The following is a 17,801-nucleotide window of genomic DNA, read 5'->3' as shown; positions in this document are numbered from 1 at the left end:
GAATTTGTCTCACAGCTCTGATCCTTGGTGTATTGTATGGTGCTGTCAAATCCCAGCACTGGCTCTCCGTACCGGCTCCCCCTTCAACTTCTGAATCCCAGCTCGAGGACTTTTTTTTTTTTTCATTGAAAGTGCTGCTTGCACTCCAATTTGAGGCTTCTTTGAAGTACTTGTGCATTGATCCCGGCATACCCGGGGGGAAATGCAGGGACTGTCAGACAACAGGAGGGAGCTCTGGGAGAAATGGGCTTCTTTAACTGGAAGGGATTTTTTGGTAGCTGTGTTCTCCAGAGAGTGAAAAGAAATAAAGAGACTAAATTGTGGAAGAGGCTCAGTTATTATCCAAAGGATCCTGTCATTTGTTTTCCTATGGAGTGCCACTACCATTGTGAAAGTCATCAGTGTGCTTTTCCCTGACTGATGCTAACAGATATAGAACCTGTACCTTCCCCGATGCTTTGCACGTAATAAGCACTCAATAAATATTAGCTGAGTGGGTAAATAAACCAGTACCCACACGTGAATTTTGTTAAAATTTGTGCATAGGAAAACTAGAATTGCTAGGAAAGCAGTAATGTTCACCTCCTAGGATATTCAGAGATATTTGCCCCTGAGTAAACCTAACGAAAGTGCGAGTGGTATGAAAAACGATTGCATTCTTCTTTTGTGTTCCTCTTAAATCTTTTCCTCCTTCCCTGTGCCTATGACTCAGACCACTACAGCTGCTTGGACACTTGTCAGGAGCGGGTAGGGCATGAGCACAGCAGCAGGTCCTTCTCAAAGAATTCCCTGCTGGACTCGGTCCAGAAGCCAGTGAGCCTGGCCTGACACTCCATGGTTGTCTCGAGATACGTAACGTGCACGTATATGCATATGGATACCGTACCACATACAACTTGGGATGAATATAAGGTAATTGAGAAATGACCAAAAAAGATGGACAACCTGCCAAGCACTCTGTTTATATAGGTGGTCTTAGGTCGTGTAACTCTGGAATGTTGTCTCTTGAGAGAGCTGGTTTGCTACACAGGTAAGATGCAAAACTCAGTTTTGCCACTTGGCAGATTAAAATGAGTAATTACCATTTATTGAGTTTCTACTGTGTGCCAGGCACTGGACTAAGGACCTTATATGCATTAGATGTTCAATGTGAAAATATTTTTGGCCTTGGGACTCAGCTTCACTCCTGAAACTCCAGAGCATAGTCCTAAGAGTCCAAGGGTAGTTCTTGGCTTCATTTGCTTGGGGCTTGCATACTGAGCTAGGTGAGGGGGTTGAAGCTGATTGGGGTCTTCTAAAATTCTACTGTGCTAAGCAGGAAGAGAGGGCGATGACGTGAATGGGTCTGGCAAGTCCAGAGCACTTGCAGCCATTGAGAGGATCATGATAATTTTTTAGAGGGTGAGAAAAATCCTCTTTTACTTAGAATGTATGTCCTACTTTGAAGGGAAAGAAAAAAGATTTAAGTTGGCTTGCAAAATGAAGTACAATTTAAAGCAGGAAACACAAAAATAAAATCAAGATCAAAAGGGTAAAAGAAGAATAGATATTACAAGGTGATTGGTATGAATTAGTTATTATATTTGAGCACTGAAATTGCCTCTGAAGTTCTGAAGAGTTGAGACAAAAAAAAATGTGATTATACAGTTCTCCTCTGAGGAAGGAAAACAAACTCTCTCAGAGAGACAAACTTTCTCTTGGCACTGAATTTATCATGTGCTCTTTCATTTTGGGACATTGGAAAACATAATGGACAGGGCTTTCAACTGTTCTTTTACAAAAGGCCCTAAATGATTGTTTAAATGGATGTTTCTTATATCCACCCTCTATAAAAGCTGAGGACATAAATCTTAAGTGTGTGAAGGGTTTCTGTAAGAAGCTGAATTACTGTGACGACAAATGATGCTTTGTGTTGATCCAATTTAGTATGTCTAAAACAGAGAACCTAGCAGAATGGCTAGTTAATCTGCACATTAAGCCATCTCCTTCTGCTATCAGATGTCTTAAATGAGCCTTTGGCAAGAGTTGGATACTAATCAGTTCATGGTTAAGCTCTCTGCCCGAAGTACCAGACTTCTGTGGTGTTAATTGGAAGGGGTTCCACAGGCTTTGGATATAAGAGCTGGAGGAGGCAGGGTTGAGTTCTGCTGTTCAGTCTTAAGAACCTGATTTGCATTCTTCCCCACTAAAGGACTGGCCCCTCTTCAGCAGTACGCCAGCAAGGAAGGTAATTATTTTCTTTAAAAGGAGCTGTTAATCTGCTAAGTACTTGGTAGAAACTTTAGAGTTCTGGGCCATTTATAGGAGATAAGATTTAGACCTGTAGGTTTTTTAAGGATAACTATTATCAGCTGTCTGTCCAGGATTATTCTGGAAGGCAGGAGAGCACGTGGCCAAGTGTTGGAGTCAGGAGACCTGTGTTAGTCCTCCTTCACCACCTTCTAGGGATGTTGCCTCGGGTGTGTCGATGAACATTTCCAAGTAAGTTTTGGTTTCCTGGTTTAATATGAAAATGCATATAAAGCGCTTAGTACGGTGCCTGGCTCTTAAATGCTCACTGCATTTTCTTGGTGGTAGCGATGATGATTTGTTCGTGTTTGAGGGTCTTCCCCACCAAGTTCTTAACCAGTTAAGACCTAAGAGTTTGTCTTAGGGTACGGAGGAGCCCAGCGTAGAGGACTAGGAACGTGTGTCCTAAAAGCAGCTGCTCCCAAGAGGAGCTAAAGAAAGGTGTTGAGCTGACCACATCCAGCCCTTTTCCTCCCCCTCAAGGCTGGTAATTCACTTTTCCTTCTCTGGAAGGAGCAAATGAGGATGAAGAAAGAAAAACTTCATGAGTATTTCTTTTTTTTTTTTTTGAGACGGAGTCTTGCTCTGTCGCCCAGGCTGGAGTGCAGTGGTGCAATCTTGGCTCACTGCAACCTCTGCCTCTCGGGTTCAAGCGATTCTCCTGCCCTAGCCTCCTGAGTAGCTGGGACTACAGGCGCCCACCACCACACCCGGCTAATTTTTTTTTTTTTTGTATTTTCAGTAGAGATGGGGTTTCACCGTGTTGGCCAGGCTGGTCTCAAACTCCTGACTTCAGGTGATCTGCCCACCTCAGCCTCCCAAGAGTGCTGGGATTACAGGTGTGAGCCACCATGCCTGGCCCTTCATGAGTATTTCTTTGGGTGCAGGGCATAGATGTTGCATTCAAATGTTATTTTTATTGCTCTGAAATGGCTAGTGCTCCATACGTCCTCATAATGGTTCTGCCACAGTAAGGTAACGAGTCCCCCCTCCCACCCCCTCCCAACAATAGCTCCTTATTTGTAGCCTTCACTCATTAAATGTTGGTGAATATTTAATTGTTATACAAATAATGATCGTGGTGTCATTTTGACAATTGGTCAATATGCTTTAGCTGCCTCTAAAGTACCTACCCAATTCAAAATAATGAAACCCTGTCATTAGCAGAGGCTGAGTACTCCTTCTGTTTCTTTTAACTGGTGCATGCAGCCATTCCTGTAATTAGCTGTGCCAAGTTAACTAAGTTTCAGAGCGGGTATTAGAACATGGTCCTGTTGTACACAGTTCAGGATTAGTGCTTCAGCTGTTGTTATCACTCTTGTCTTCTGGGACGTAGCAGGCTTTGAGAAAGATTAATAACCTGGGTGTGTAAGGAGGTTGCACAATTTGATCATACTAGGAGCCAGGCCATGGAGCCAAAGCCTGTCCTGTAATTCTGCTCTCACACACTCTGCAAGGCCTTAGTCTTCTAACTTAGCTCCTCTGGGCTTCATTTTTGCTTTTTGTTTGTTTTTCAATTGGAAGTGTACGTGAAAATGGGACCAATTTTATAAGGTTGTTATGGAGATTAACTGAAAACACAAGGAAAGTATATAGCTTGGTGCCTGGCATATAGAAAGCCCTTGATAAAAGCTCGTTGTTTAGCATTATTATCGTAAAATGGGGATAATACTACCTTCCTTACAAAATTGTCATGAGAGTAAAAGGAGGTATTTTGTGTGAAAATCTCTAGATCAGGCTCCTGCACGTAGTAGGCACACAATACTTGTTTTTACAAATTAGCCAGTGATTCTGAAAGCTTTTCATTGTTTTGAAAGTTGTGACAAAGGAGTTTAATGAGCCATTATTTTTAAAGCCTTTCTTTTGGGGAGGGTCACTCTTTTGGAGTCTGTGTGTTGCTTGAGAGATGGCGTGGACTTGAGCAGACACCTTCCTGGCATCCAGATTAGGGAGCAGATCCCTGCTTCTCAGAACGTCAGTGATGCCGCACTTGGACTGGCCTCAGTATTCTGTGAGAGGGCTTACAATGTGTGTTGTTGTTTGTTTTTAACTTTCAAAAATAGAAATTTACAAATATTCACAGGGAAGAAATAACCACCAACTTCAACAATAATCAATATTTTGCTGATCTTATTTTATCTCTCTTCCCTATTCCAGACACCAGACACACACAGACACACACACACACAAAAACACACACTGTTTTCTTCTGGAAGAGTATAAAGTATATCCCAGACATCATGTCATTTGACTGTTCACCACTTTAGTATGCATCTTTAATGATAAGCAGTTTTTAAACATAACCACCATTGCATTCTTAGCTGATTTCTTGATGAGATCAAGCAGAATGTAGCAGTAATCAGTGGTGAAATGCTTGTGCCCAAAATGAACATTTTAATGCAAAATATTAAATTTAGTTCAATTCAGCCAGTATGTTAGTATTTTTTATGTACAAGGCACTGCATGCACATCACGTACAGAGAATCAAGGTGGCAATCCCTGGCCCTGGGAAGAGTCCTGTGGAAGGCCCCTAAGACATGCATACAAATAACCAAAGTTCAAGGCAGGATTCGCATAAAATCCTTCGAGAGCTGGGAGCTTGGCAGGTGGTGGGATTTGTTGAATATGAAGTAGGAGTGTGACATGCGAGTTCAAAGGAGGCATTCTTCGTTGAGTGGGAGAGGATCCACAGAAGAGGTGTGTACATGACAGGCGTTGAAGAAGGGCACAATCTCTGCAAACCATTTTTAAAATTGTAAAACAGTGTTAAAGGACAATCTCTGTCCATGCACCAAAACAAAAAAGAAATCAGAACCCACTCCTACTCCTACCATTCTGACATGGTAGAATCATATGTTCTCCAGGAGTGTAAGTCTAAAGTTGACCTACAAGGCTGGCGGATAGTTCAAATGAACCTGCCCCTCATAAGTTCACAAGCCAAAAATCCACTTGTTTTTGTTTGCCTTTGCATTAAAACTGAGACCTCCTTTTCTGAGGCCTAAGGTTCGTTTTAAGAGAGAATGAAGAGACCAACTGTTGAGGTCAATGAAGAGATTGTTCTTTCCTTGCAAGCTGGAATTCCTATAGCTAGATGCACACATTGTGCAAGTCCCCCATACTCTCATTCCGCTATGTTTGGATACGTAGGATTCAAACAGATTCATTTCAGGGTGGAGAATGGAGTAGAATGAAAGAATCTCTTCAGTCATTATTTGAACTGCTTACTGAGCAGGTGGCCCAGGTGCTGAGGCAGACAGAACAGCAGGAAGGAAGGCAGAGAAACTGGAAGCATAGGATTAGCTAAGGAATGGTGAGAGGTGCTATCTGAGTGGAGTTGAGAAGGCAGTGGTTGCTGCGGCTGGGTGCATGCAGTGGAGGGCCTTGAAGCCAGGCTGGGGAGCATTTTCTTAACTCAGTAGGTGAGGGAAGAAGCCATGGGAGGCTTATAGAGCAGAGGCCCAAGCAGTCATGTCAGTCATGTCAGGTGGCATTGGGAGGTTGTTACAGTCTTGGCTAGAGGGAGTGAGAGCCAGGGTGAAGGGGTTCTTCATGAGGTTTTCGCTTCTATTTGCAAATATTCATGAAGTGTCTACTCTGCATCAGGCCTGGGAACAAAGAAATGGAAGAGACACTGAGGAGGTAGAATGTGCGAGACTCAGGAACCCTCAGAGTGGAGAGGTGGAATGGAAGGGAGAGCGTTGAAGACGGCACACCTTTGACACTGAGCGACCTTGAGAATGAATGGCAGGAATGTGGTAGCAGGAATGGTTGTTGAAAAGTTTGGAGGTGGGGCTGGCTGTGTTTGGAGCAAGGTTTTAGCCCTCTCTCTCTCTCTCTCACTTGCTCGCTGTGTGTGTGTGTGTTTGTGTGTTTGCAGAGGCAGATGTGGAGTGAGGTGAATTCAGTTGTGAGCGTGCTGCGGTCAAGATGCCATGGATGCCCAGTCAGAATGCCCAGACCTCAGCTGAGGCCAGCGTTTGGGTCTGGAGGCTAAGGAAGAGCTGGGTTTTCATGTCTGGGGGAGTGAGCTTTGTGGTGTGAGCAGGCCAGGGAGTGGGAAGAGAGAGAGAGCTGCCCAGGTGGTTGGCACAGGAGCTAGTTTTGACCCATTTTCTGTGTGTTCTGTGATCTGACCACTAATAGGTGAGTCAAGTCACTCGAACGTGTTTTTTTCATTGACAGATTAAAATTATATGTGTTTATGGTGTATCACATGGTGTTTTGAAATATGTATACATTGTTGAATGGCTAAATCAAGCTAATTAACATATCCATTACCTCATATACTTACAATTTTCTGTGCTGAGAATGTTGAAGATCTATTCTCTTAGCAGTTTCCAAGTATACAATAAATGGTTATTAACTATAGTCACAATGTTGTACAATAGATTTCTGGAACTTATTCCTCCAGTCTAACTGAAATTTTGCGTCCTTTGCCTAGCATTCTCCCTTCCCCATCCCCCAGCCTCTGGTAATCACCATTTTACTCTCTGCTTCTATGAGCTCAGCTTTTTGAGCTCCCACATATGAGTGACATTATGTGGTATTTGTCTTTCTGTGCCTGGCTTATTTCACTTAACACTGTCCTCCAGGTTCATCCGTTTTGTTGCAAATGGCAGGATTTTGTTCTTTTTTTTTTTTTATGGTTGAGTAGTAGTCTATTGTGTATATATACAACATTTTTTTAATCCATTCATCTGTTGATGGACACGGATTGTTTCCATATCTTGGCCCTTGTGAATAATGCTGCAATGAGCATCTCGCGTCTTTCATCATCATTTTGACAGCCTTTGAAAAGGTGCCACTTTGAAAGAATCTGCACGGGGGTGGAAGTAAACCATGAAGGATCAAAGGGTCTGTCACCTGTGAGGAGACAGAAGAGGAGTCCCCACAGGCAACTTCATGGTGTTTTGGATCACACTGGTCAGTGAGGCTGAGGCGACGGCCTGCAGGGAGTTGTCTTCTGGGTCAGATTCCCTGTGGCAGTAACTTAGTGTCATGGCAGCACTGCACTCAGCGTTCCTAAAAATCATATGTCAGTCAGTGGAACTTAGAAAATACAAAGTTTAGAAGGCAATAGGTTTGGTTCATCTGTGAGTTAAGGATGTACTTGAAAGGTGGGAGAAGATAGGGCTTGATAGGGCTTCATTCCCATCTGCCACTTTTGAGCTGTGTGGGCAAGTCACTAACTTATTTAAAGCTCTCGGGCCGGGCGCGGTGGCTCACGCCTGTAATCCCAGCACTTTGGGAGGCCGAGGCGGGCGGATCACGAGGTCAGGAGATCGAGACCATCCTGGCTAACCCGGTGAAACCCCGTCTCTACTGAAAATACAAAAAAATTAGCCGGGCGTGGTGGCGGGCGCCTGTAGTCCCAGCTTCTAGGGAGGCTGAGGCAGGTGAATGGCGTTAACCCGGGAGGCAGTGGAGCTTGCCGTGAGCGGAGATTGCGCCACTGCACTCCAGCCTGGGCGACAGAGCCAGATTCCGTCTCCAAAAAAAAAAAAAAAAAAAAGAAAAAAAAGCTCTCCCCTCAGAAATGGGAACTGCGAATAATAATCACAAATATATACACGTGTCTGTGTATATGAATATGTGTGTACCTGCATACACACACACACCAGGCATCAGTCTAGGCATTTTAAGTACAGTATATTTTAACTCTTTTTTTTTTTTTGAGACGGAGTCTCGCTCTGTCGCCCAGGCTGGAGTGCAGTGGCCGGATCTCAGCTCACTGCAAGCTCCGCCTCCTGGGTTTACGCCATTCTCCTGCCTCAGCCTCCCGAGTAGCTGGGACTACAGGCGCCCGCCACCTCGCCCGGCTAGTTTTTTTGTATTTTTTAGTAGAGACGGGGTTTCACAGTGTTAGCCAGGATGGTCTCGATCTCCTGACCTCGTGATCCGCCCGTCTCGGCCTCCCAAAGTGCTGGGATTACAGGCTTGAGCCACCGCGCCTGGCCTATTTTAACTCTTAACCCTCACAATAACATTACGAGCTAGTTACTATCATCCCCATTTTTATGGGTGAGGCACCAGAGATCTGCGTAGTCTACCCAAGGTCAATAGCAAGTAAATGGCAGAACCAGGATTTGAACACAGTCTGACTCCAGACCTCGTCTCCTCACCACTGTTCTCTGCTGCCTCACAGTTTGCTGTGCAGGATTATGGTTCTCCAGTCTCCACACAGTCTCATGCCACACAGGAAGAGTCTTATGCGTTGTGCTTGAAATGGACTTGAGTCTCCATGTAACAGCCACTGCTGGCTGCTGCCTGCAGATAATTAATGTTCAGTGTTCTGGGGCAGTCTTGCTCTGTGCACAGCTGGTGCAAATCTGCCCTTTCCACATGAGATGGACTTAGTTATCCTGCTCTTCACCCACATTGCTGCATCCAGAATTTGACATGAAAGTTTAGTTGTGGAGTAATTTGAGCATTCCTTATCTTTTGCATATGATGGTGTAAACACAGTTGGGTGGTGTGTGTCCTTCGGTCAGTTTTTGCTAGGATGATGTGTGGTGTGGTGTGTTAGCACCATGCCCAGGAGCAGGATGTCCCCTAGCAGTGTGACAGCACACGAGCCTGTAAATTGAGCAGTCAGGATGGCCGCTGGATTCCTCTCTAGCCCTGGCAGTCCCACAGCGTGTGGATTTCTCTGTGGTGTCCACATCACAGTACAATGTGCTCTCATGGATGGGTGCAAGCAATTAAATACGTGCGAATATGACATTTGAGGATTTAGGATTTTGAGTTCTTTCCATTTCCTGGCCCACTGAATCATTCTTGGAGAAATCATGATGTTATAAATTCCATTAGAAGTGTAAATCACAAGAAAAGTTCCTTGACCTCAGCAGCTTGTAATCTGTATGTCATAAATGAAAACAATGTTAAATAAAACTAAACTTTGATCAAAGTGATGCAGATAAAGATAGTGTTGATAAATGGAACGTTCTGTTTAGGTAGTATTATTTTTCTCCCAGAAGGCAAAGTGCTATGGAAGAAAAGCGTGTAGCTTTTATAGGCCGGGCACGGTGGCTTGTTCCTGTAACCCCAGCACTTTGGGAGGCTGAGGTGGGCAGATCACTTGAGGTCAGGAGTTTGAGACCAGCCTGTCCAACATGGCAAAACCCTGTCTCTACTAAAAAAATACGAAAATGAGCTGGGTGTGGTGGTGTGTGCTTGAATTCCCAGCTATTTGGTTGGCTGAGGCATGAGAAATGCTTGAACCTGGGAGGCAGTTGCAGTGAGCTGAGATGGCGCCACTGCACTCCACATAGGAGACACAGTGAGACTCTGTCCAGAAAAAAAAAAAAAAAAAAGAAGAAAAATGTAGCCTTTTCTAAAAGCCTGAACATTAAGGCAGTAAACATTTAGTGCCTACTGCATAAAAGGCAGTGTATTTGGAGCTTGAGGATGAGACTGTAAGCAAAGAGTCATTGTGGAGTGGGCTAACTGGCATCCAAGGGTGCATAGATGGCTTATGGGAGCACAGAGGACATCCCTTCTGGGGACCCAGGTGACATTGAAGAATAAGTGGAAGTTTGTAGTGCATCCCGAACAGGTCATCACAGTGGCGTGAGACTGTGTGGAGACTGGAGAACCTCAAGTAATCAGGTGTAGAGGAGCTGGGGGAAAGGAGAGGAAACCACAAGAGGATTCCAACACCAGCTCCTTGGCAGGTGTGGAGGAAGCCTTGGGGTGAAGGAGGACAGAACCATGGAGGTGCAGAAATGGATTAAATTGATGCAGTGAACCCCAGAGGAGGGAGGGGTTTTTCTCCCAGTGAAAACAGGACTGTGGCAGAGGAAAGGGAATGCTAGGAGAATGCTAGCTTCCCTCCCACCCTTCCCTGCAGGGTCATGGGGTGCTCACTAGGGCCAGATTCACAGTGACACAGGTGAGTTACATGTGGTAGTAGCAAGAATGTCTGTGGGAGAGTTTGAGGATGGGAGTGCTTATTGACCACTGAACACAGATTCTGCAGAAAAAGGCAGAGGAACAGTAAAATGAGGACAGGAATATGTAGGGGGAGTGATGACCTGAGGGCCTTGCATTTGGGGCATGGCCAAGGATGACAGGAAGCTGAACCACTGTGAGACTGATGGGCCTAGTGTTGGGTGGGGTTTTCCAATACTGCTCCAGTGGGGGCGTTGGAGGTCTGTGGTCTTGCTTGGCATTCCAGAGCAATCTTGGTAGGGGGTGAACACTGACCTTCTTAAGAGATTCTTCTCAGAAGAACTTAACCTCTTGGGGAAACTGACAGCAGACCCCAGTGCAGTGGAAAGATCAAGACTTTGGCCGAGGACACTGGGCTTCCGCCCTTGGGAGGTGTTCTTGGGGTGGGAGGTATGAGAGGCAGTGTTTTACAGGTTTTGCAAGAACACTGTTACAAGATCCTATCCAATGCAATGACTGATTTCTGTCTCTGTAGTCTGGCAGGAGAAACCTTTAATTGTCCAAACAAAAGCAGTCCTTGTCTCATTCCTTTTGCTAATTCTTGCTACGTTGCTCTAATTATTTTCCTATCCTGGCCTTTCTGTCTCTCTTGTTCAGAACCAGACTACCAGGTGTACCTGAATGCTTCCAAGGTCCCCGGGTTTGCGGATGACCCCACAGAACTGGCATGCCGGGTGGTGGACACGAAGAGTGGGGAGGCGAATGTCCGATTCACAGTTTCGTGGTACTACAGGATGAACCGGCGCAGCGACGATGTGGTGACCAGCGAGCTGCTTGCCATCATGGATGGGGACTGGACGCTGAAATATGGAGAGAGGAGCAGGCAGCGGGCCCAGGATGGAGACTTTATTTTTTCTAAGGAACATACAGACACGTTCAATTTCCGGATCCAAAGGACTACAGAGGAAGACAGAGGCAATTATTACTGTGTCGTGTCTGCCTGGACCAAACAGCGGAACAACAGCTGGGTGAAAAGCAAGGATGTCTTCTCCAAGCCCATTAACATATTTTGGGCATTAGAAGGTAGGAACTTTTTTCTTGTTATTCATTTTTGTTTTGTCTTTGCTTAAGTCATGCCTCTGTGTGTTTTCAGATGCACAGTCACCCTCTGCAGGTTGTCACTTACACTAGGAATGTATGTCCTGGACATTGATCGCCATGCGACCTGCTACACCTCTTTGGACTCACTATCACCCCTCCTCTATCCCTAAGCCCCAGAGAGGTCCCTCTCCAACTCACTGTCATCAGCCAAGTCTCTTGTTTCCTGGACTTTACCTCTGAATGTTCCTTTTCTCTTTCTTATGTTAAACCTGATGACTCTGAGGACACTCTTTCCCCGGAGAAACAGTTACCTCTCTGAGGACAGTTTCCCCCAGAGCCCACCTAAGTGGTGCCCATTTTCTTCCCACACTTCTCATAACTGGGCCTAGAGGTGGAGCAGGTGCCCTCCTTGATCCTCCCTGCAGCTTCCAGGCTGTTTTTGCCCACTCCTAAAAATATCTAGCTTCGAATCTCATGTCATCATCACAGCATACCACCTCTTCTCGTTACTATTGCCTGTTGCCTCCTAGATCCTTCATTCGTTCTTTGAGGATGTTAGTGTTTGTTTCATGGCCACTCTGACACTGCTCCCATCTTGGTAACTTCAGTATCTGTGTAGAGCACTGGGTCACAGTTGGAAGCACCCCTAGGAACTTAAAAAAAAAAAAATGCTGGTGCTTTGTCCCACCAGAAATTCTCCCATCCAAATACTAACCAGGCCCGACCCTGCTTAGCTTCCAAGATCAGACAAGATCGGGCGGGTCCCACCAGAAATTCTATTTTAATTGGTCTGAAGTGTACGCATTCTGGGCACTGGAATTTTTAAATGCTCCCATAGTGATTTTCATGTGCAGCCAAGGTGTCGAACTGTAATACAGTTAATCCTGTCATTCTCAGTTGCTTGTCCTCCTCTCTCTAGTCATCATGTCCTCTATCCTATTTTGGTCCTACACTCCCGTGCTTATATGCTACATTAGACCGTCTTCCTTCTGATAACTGAAACTCCTCCACAGTCTCAATTTCAAGCATCCTTTTCTCTAAACATATCTCCTGTCTTTCTACACCGCTCCCTCTAGTACTCCAGCAACAATCCCCGAATCCTACTGGGGCCAACAATCTGTTAATCCTACCACCTGACATCGTCCTTCACTCCCATTGTGTCTTCACGTCTCTCTCACTAGGGTGCCTGTTTGTAGTCCAGCGTACACCTGGACTGGTGTACGTTATGATAGCACCTTCTTTCATTCTCAGAGCTAAAGCTGGGAGGTAGGGGTAAGTTATGTGGTCACCTACTGTTACCTAGCCTAAATTCCCAGTCAGTCTTAATCATTCCCTTGCATACACCCCTAGCTCCCTTCCTTTCTCAGTTTGCATTAGACTCTGGCCAAACCACAGCCCAGTTCAAAGGCAGCTTTCTGCAGCCTCCCTACCCGTGCCCACAGAGCTAATGTGGTTGGAGAGGAACATTCAAACATGTTGACTGGTCTCCCTTTAAAGTAGTGGTCACTTGTGACAAGTGGGCTCTCAGCACTGCCTGAGAATTATTCTGCATTTCCTTAGTCTGTTTATCTCCCCACTCTCCTAAGTGATTACTGCATACAACCTTCTGTCTCTGCAAACCTCCTCCCACAGCTTCTTTCTCAGCTGTTGGCCCTGCTTCCTGTTCTCCTAAAAGTAGAAATAATCAGGAGAATACTCATTCACGCTGCCCCAGGGCTGAGACCAGGTCACCTAGCATACGACCTGGCAGAGGCCAGCCGCTCTCACTACTTAGACCATGGCTGCTCTCTCTTACATCTTCAGTAATTCTCTCCCTTCTGGACCTTTCCCATCGGTCCGTCAATGTGCTGTTAGATCCAGGTTTCCTTGGGTTTTTAAGAGGGGGTAGGGAGTGAGGGTTGTGGTATTTTTTGTTGTTTTAGTTTTGTTTTGTTTTTAGGGACAGGGTCTCACTCTGTTGCCCAGGCTGGAGTGCAGTGGTGTGATTGTAGCTCACTGCAGCCTCGACCTCCTGGGCTCCAGTGATCCTCCCACCTTAGCCTCCTGAGCAGTTGGGACTACAAGTGCTCACCACCACATACAGCTTATTATTATTATTATTATTTTTGAGACAGGGTCTTGCTCTGTTACCCAGGCTGACTTGCAGTGTCATGATCATGGCTTACTGTAGCTTCAGCCTCCTAGGTAGGTTAAAGTTATCCTCCCACCTCAGCCTCCCGAGTAGTTGGAACTAGAGGCACTACAGGCCTTTACCATCATGCCTGGCTATTTTTTTGAGGGGTGGGGGTAGAGACAGGATCTCAGTGTGTTGTTCAGGCTGGTCTTGAACTCCTAGCCTCAAATGATCCTCCTGCCTTGGCTTCCCAAAGTGCTAGGATTACAGGCATGACCCACCGTGCCAGGTCCCCACCTTTTTTATGCTAATCTTGATCTTGCTTCTTCATCCATCTGTCTGTTGCCGGCACCCATTTGTCTACTTAATACTTTTTCCTTTTATAACAGTAATATTTGATGTATACATACTCAGTGTGTCTGGTTTTTCTCCTTCCATTCTCTCTGGTACCTACTTGAATCAGGCTTTCCCCTCAGCTGCTTGTGGTAAGGTGGCCAGTAATCATCATATTGGAAAATCCTATTGTCAGTTATTTTATTTGACTTAGCAGAATTTGACACAAGTGATTCCCTCCTCTTGGGAGTCCTTTGGTTTTTCCCTTGGCTTGTGGGACACTGCCTTCTCAGGGCGTTTTTCCAACTTTATTAGCTATTTCTCCGCCTCCTTTGCTGGCTTCTATTCATTTTTTGAACCCTGGAACATTAGACTACCTCAGGACATAGTCTTTGGACATAGTCCTTGGACTTGGACTTCTTTTCTATTTAACCTCACCTTCTTGGTGATGTCTCTAATCTCATGAATTTAAATACCACCTAGACACCAGTGACTGCAGATTTACATGTCTACCCCGGACCTCTTTCCAGAACTCCAGACTCAATATTACATTACGTTCTTGACACTATTTGACTAATGGGCATCTCAAATTCCTGTTCAAAAGGACGCTTCCCATCGCATCTGCCAGCTCTCTTCTCCCAGCCTTCTCCAGCACCATTGTTCTAGTGGCTCAGCCCAAAACCTTCATCCTGGACTCCTCGTTCTTAAAATTGACTTAGAATCTGGTTACTTTTCACACTCTGCCATTTACGGCACCACCCTTGCCTGGATTACAGCCCTGGCCTCCCAGCTCGTCTCCTTGCTCTGCCCTAGCACACGGCAGCTGGAACAATCCTGTTAAATATAAGTCAGGTCCTGAAACTCCTCCGGTCTGAATCTTCAAAGCCTCTCCATCTCACTCAGAGCAAAACCCAGAATCCTCTAAGTGGTCTTAGGTGTTCTGTACCAACTGGTCCCATTACCTTCTGGCCTCACCTAGCACCCTCCCCAGCACCCACTCCATCCAGCCACTCTGCCCTTCCGGGCTCCTCAAATATACCAGGTGTGTTCCTGGCTTGTAGCTTTCTGCCTGCTGTTCCATCAGCCTAGAATGCTCTTCCCAAGATAGATAGGACTTGCTCCCTCACTTCCTTCAGGTCCTTTTTATTTATTTTATTTTATTTTTAATTTTAATTTTTTTTTTTTAGAATCATGGGCCTGCTCTCTCACCCAGGCTGGAGTACAGTGGCACCATCATAACTCATTGTTGCCTCAAACTCCTGGGCTCAAGCCTCCCAAGTAGCTGGGACTATAGGCACATGCTCTGTGCCTGGCTAATTATTTAATTTTATTTTTCGAGACACAGGGTCTTGCTGTGTTGTCCAGGTTGATCTCAAACTCCTGACCTCACGCAGTCCTCTTGCCTCAGCCTCTCTAATCACTGAGGTTATAGGCATGAGCCACTACACCCAGCTCAGGTTCTTTTTAAAATGTTGCCTCCTCGGTGAGGATGTCCCTGATCTCTGTATTTACGGTTGCGGCACACACACTTTCCTTCCATATACAAATCCACGCTTTTTCTCTTCCTTGGTTGCTTATTATCTCTTAAACATTTATCGCCATCTAACCATACCATATATTTTGTGTATTTCATTTGTCTTCCTTCACTAGCATATAAAGGGAGGGATTTTTGTATTTATTTATTCACCATTATGTTTCCAGTACCTGCAGTATGGAAGGCTCTCAATAAATACATGTTTAAATTGGTGAATGAATGACCAAACTCACAGGAAAATCAAGAAAGAATGTGGTGGCTCAGTGGAAGCTCAGCAGTCAGTGGTTCTGGAGAGAGTTCATAATATATATGTTCTGCTAATCGGTTTGGTAGAACAAGTGTTCCAAAAAATCTAACGTAAAAATCTCATCTTGTAACTGGACGGATTATAGGATTCATCATCTTATTAAAGGATAAAAAGAATGTGTCTAATTCATTTATTCATCCACTCAACAAATATTTAAGCACCTTCCAAGTGCCTGATATTGTGCTACTGTAATAGATGAATTCTAATGTGTACCTGTGTAGGCATTGTTGTTTTGACAGAGACACAAGGAGTAATCCGCTTAAACCTAAAGTTAGCATAGCCATAGACACCTCTCAAAATGTTTAAATAGCATTTCTGAAATTAAAGTGTAAACCAAGTGGAAATTATTAGATCTGCAAATATATACGCTACAGTCATTTTAGCAATAAATCTGTAATGTCACTATCATATGATTAAACAGAGAGAACTCATTTCTCCCTTGCTATATTCCTCCCTGCAGGCTGGCTTAGCTACGGGCACTTTCCCTGCATTTAGCAGACCCCTGGGGAGGAGAGGCAAATTGTATGGCCAGGAGCCTGGCTTGGAGGTCATGGTGTTGTGTTCAACCATGTCTTTCCCACCTTGCTAGAAGTGCCCTCTGCCTTGCATCTTTTGGAGCACCAATAGTGGGTTACCAAACTCTTCCTGGTGAAACTTCTTAAGGACTTAAAAAGCCTTAAAACTGGTTCTCACCATAATTTCCTCTCTCCTGACACCCACTGATTAATTTCAGACTGTTAACTTCCAATGGGGTGGTTTTAGCCTGCTTATAGATACACATGATTTTCTTTCTGAGTTTCCCGATTTTCATAGGTGCTTTTGTGTGGAAATTTGCAAATAAATTTCTATTTCTTGGTTATTTTGCTTTTAGTTGCATTTTTATTTTAACTGATCTTGTTGGAAATCATATCCTTCTGGTCCTTCCTTCCAGATTCTGTGCTTGTGGTGAAGGCGAGGCAGCCAAAGCCTTTCTTTGCTGCAGGAAATACATTTGAGATGACTTGCAAAGTATCTTCCAAGAATATTAAGTCGCCACGCTACTCTGTTCTCATCACGGCTGAGAAGCCTGTCGGCGACCTCTCCAGTCCCAATGAAACGAAGTACATCATCTCTCTGGACCAGGATTCTGTGGTGAAGCTGGAGAATTGGACAGACGCATCACGGGTGGATGGCGTTGTTTTAGAAAAAGTGCAGGAGGATGAGTTCCGCTATCGAATGTACCAGACTCAGGTCTCAGACGCAGGGCTGTACCGCTGCATGGTGACAGCCTGGTCTCCTGTCAGAGGCAGCCTTTGGCGAGAAGCAGCAACCAGTCTCTCCAATCCTATTGAGATAGACTTCCAAACCTCAGGTGAGCAGGGAGTCCTGTTGAATCCTAGATGGAGCTAGAAGAGACTCTAGGGTTTTGATCAGATGCCCTCATTTTTAAAAACAGCTTTGTTAAGATGCAATTCATATGCCATACAATTACCTGTTTAAAGTGCATAAGTCAGTGACTTTTCACATATTCACAAAGTTGTGTGATCATCACCACAACCAGTTTTAGAACGTTTTCATGACCCCAAAAGAAACCTGGACCCCTCAGCCAATATCCTCCATTCACACTCCATTCCCCACCTCCCATTCTGCAACAACCATGATCTACTTTCTGTCTCTAGACATTTTGCCTATTATGGACATTTCACATAAATGGAATATAATATGTGGCCTTTGTATCTGGCTTCTTTTTTGGAGCAAAATGTTTTCAAGGGTCATCCATATTGTAGCATGTATCAGTGCTTTGTTCATTTTTATGACTGAATAAGATGCCATTGTATGCATGTGCCACATTTTGTTTATCCATTCATCAGCTGATGGACATTTGGGTGTTTCCAGTTCTTGGCTATTATAAATAATGCTGCTGTGGACATTCATGTACAAGTTTTTGGATGAGTGTATGTTTTCATTTCTGCTTTCATTTTAAGAAAATGAACTGAAGCTCAGCTACTTCAGATGCTTTAGGGAACATGGTGGAGTATAAAGAAAGAGAGGAGGGAATCGAGCCTCCCAAGGTGTTAAATGACTTGCCAAAAGTGGAAGATTTTTAACAGCCTTTGTCTGTGTATGTGTGTGTTTCAGTAGGAAGATGATTTGAAAGTATTTCAACCCCAATCTTATTTAGAATATCAATGCAAAGGATTATCATTTGTGAGTTTAAGACTAAATGTTTTCACTAACTCTGCCCTGGGTTCCTG

The 17,801-nt window shown here is 44.7% G+C and overlaps 1 protein-coding gene across 1 annotated transcript in view; it reads left to right on the top strand.

Annotated features, from left to right (window-relative positions):
- Positions 1–17,801, top strand: part of PTGFRN (prostaglandin F2 receptor inhibitor) — a 79,947-nt gene that overhangs the window by 45,794 nt on the left and 16,352 nt on the right. The window contains exons 5-6 of the mRNA XM_033199213.1: positions 10,837–11,262; positions 16,499–16,918. Coding sequence (XP_033055104.1) covers positions 10,837–11,262; positions 16,499–16,918 — 846 coding nt within the window. The remainder of the gene's footprint in view (positions 1–10,836; positions 11,263–16,498; positions 16,919–17,801) is intronic.

Source organism: Trachypithecus francoisi, unplaced genomic scaffold (genome assembly GCF_009764315.1).
Source record: "Trachypithecus francoisi isolate TF-2019V2 unplaced genomic scaffold, Tfra_2.0 Lachesis_group5, whole genome shotgun sequence".
NCBI lineage: Eukaryota > Metazoa > Chordata > Mammalia > Primates > Cercopithecidae > Trachypithecus > Trachypithecus francoisi.
Note: the sequence above shows the minus strand (reverse complement) of the source record. Positions and strands in the feature narration are given on the sequence as shown.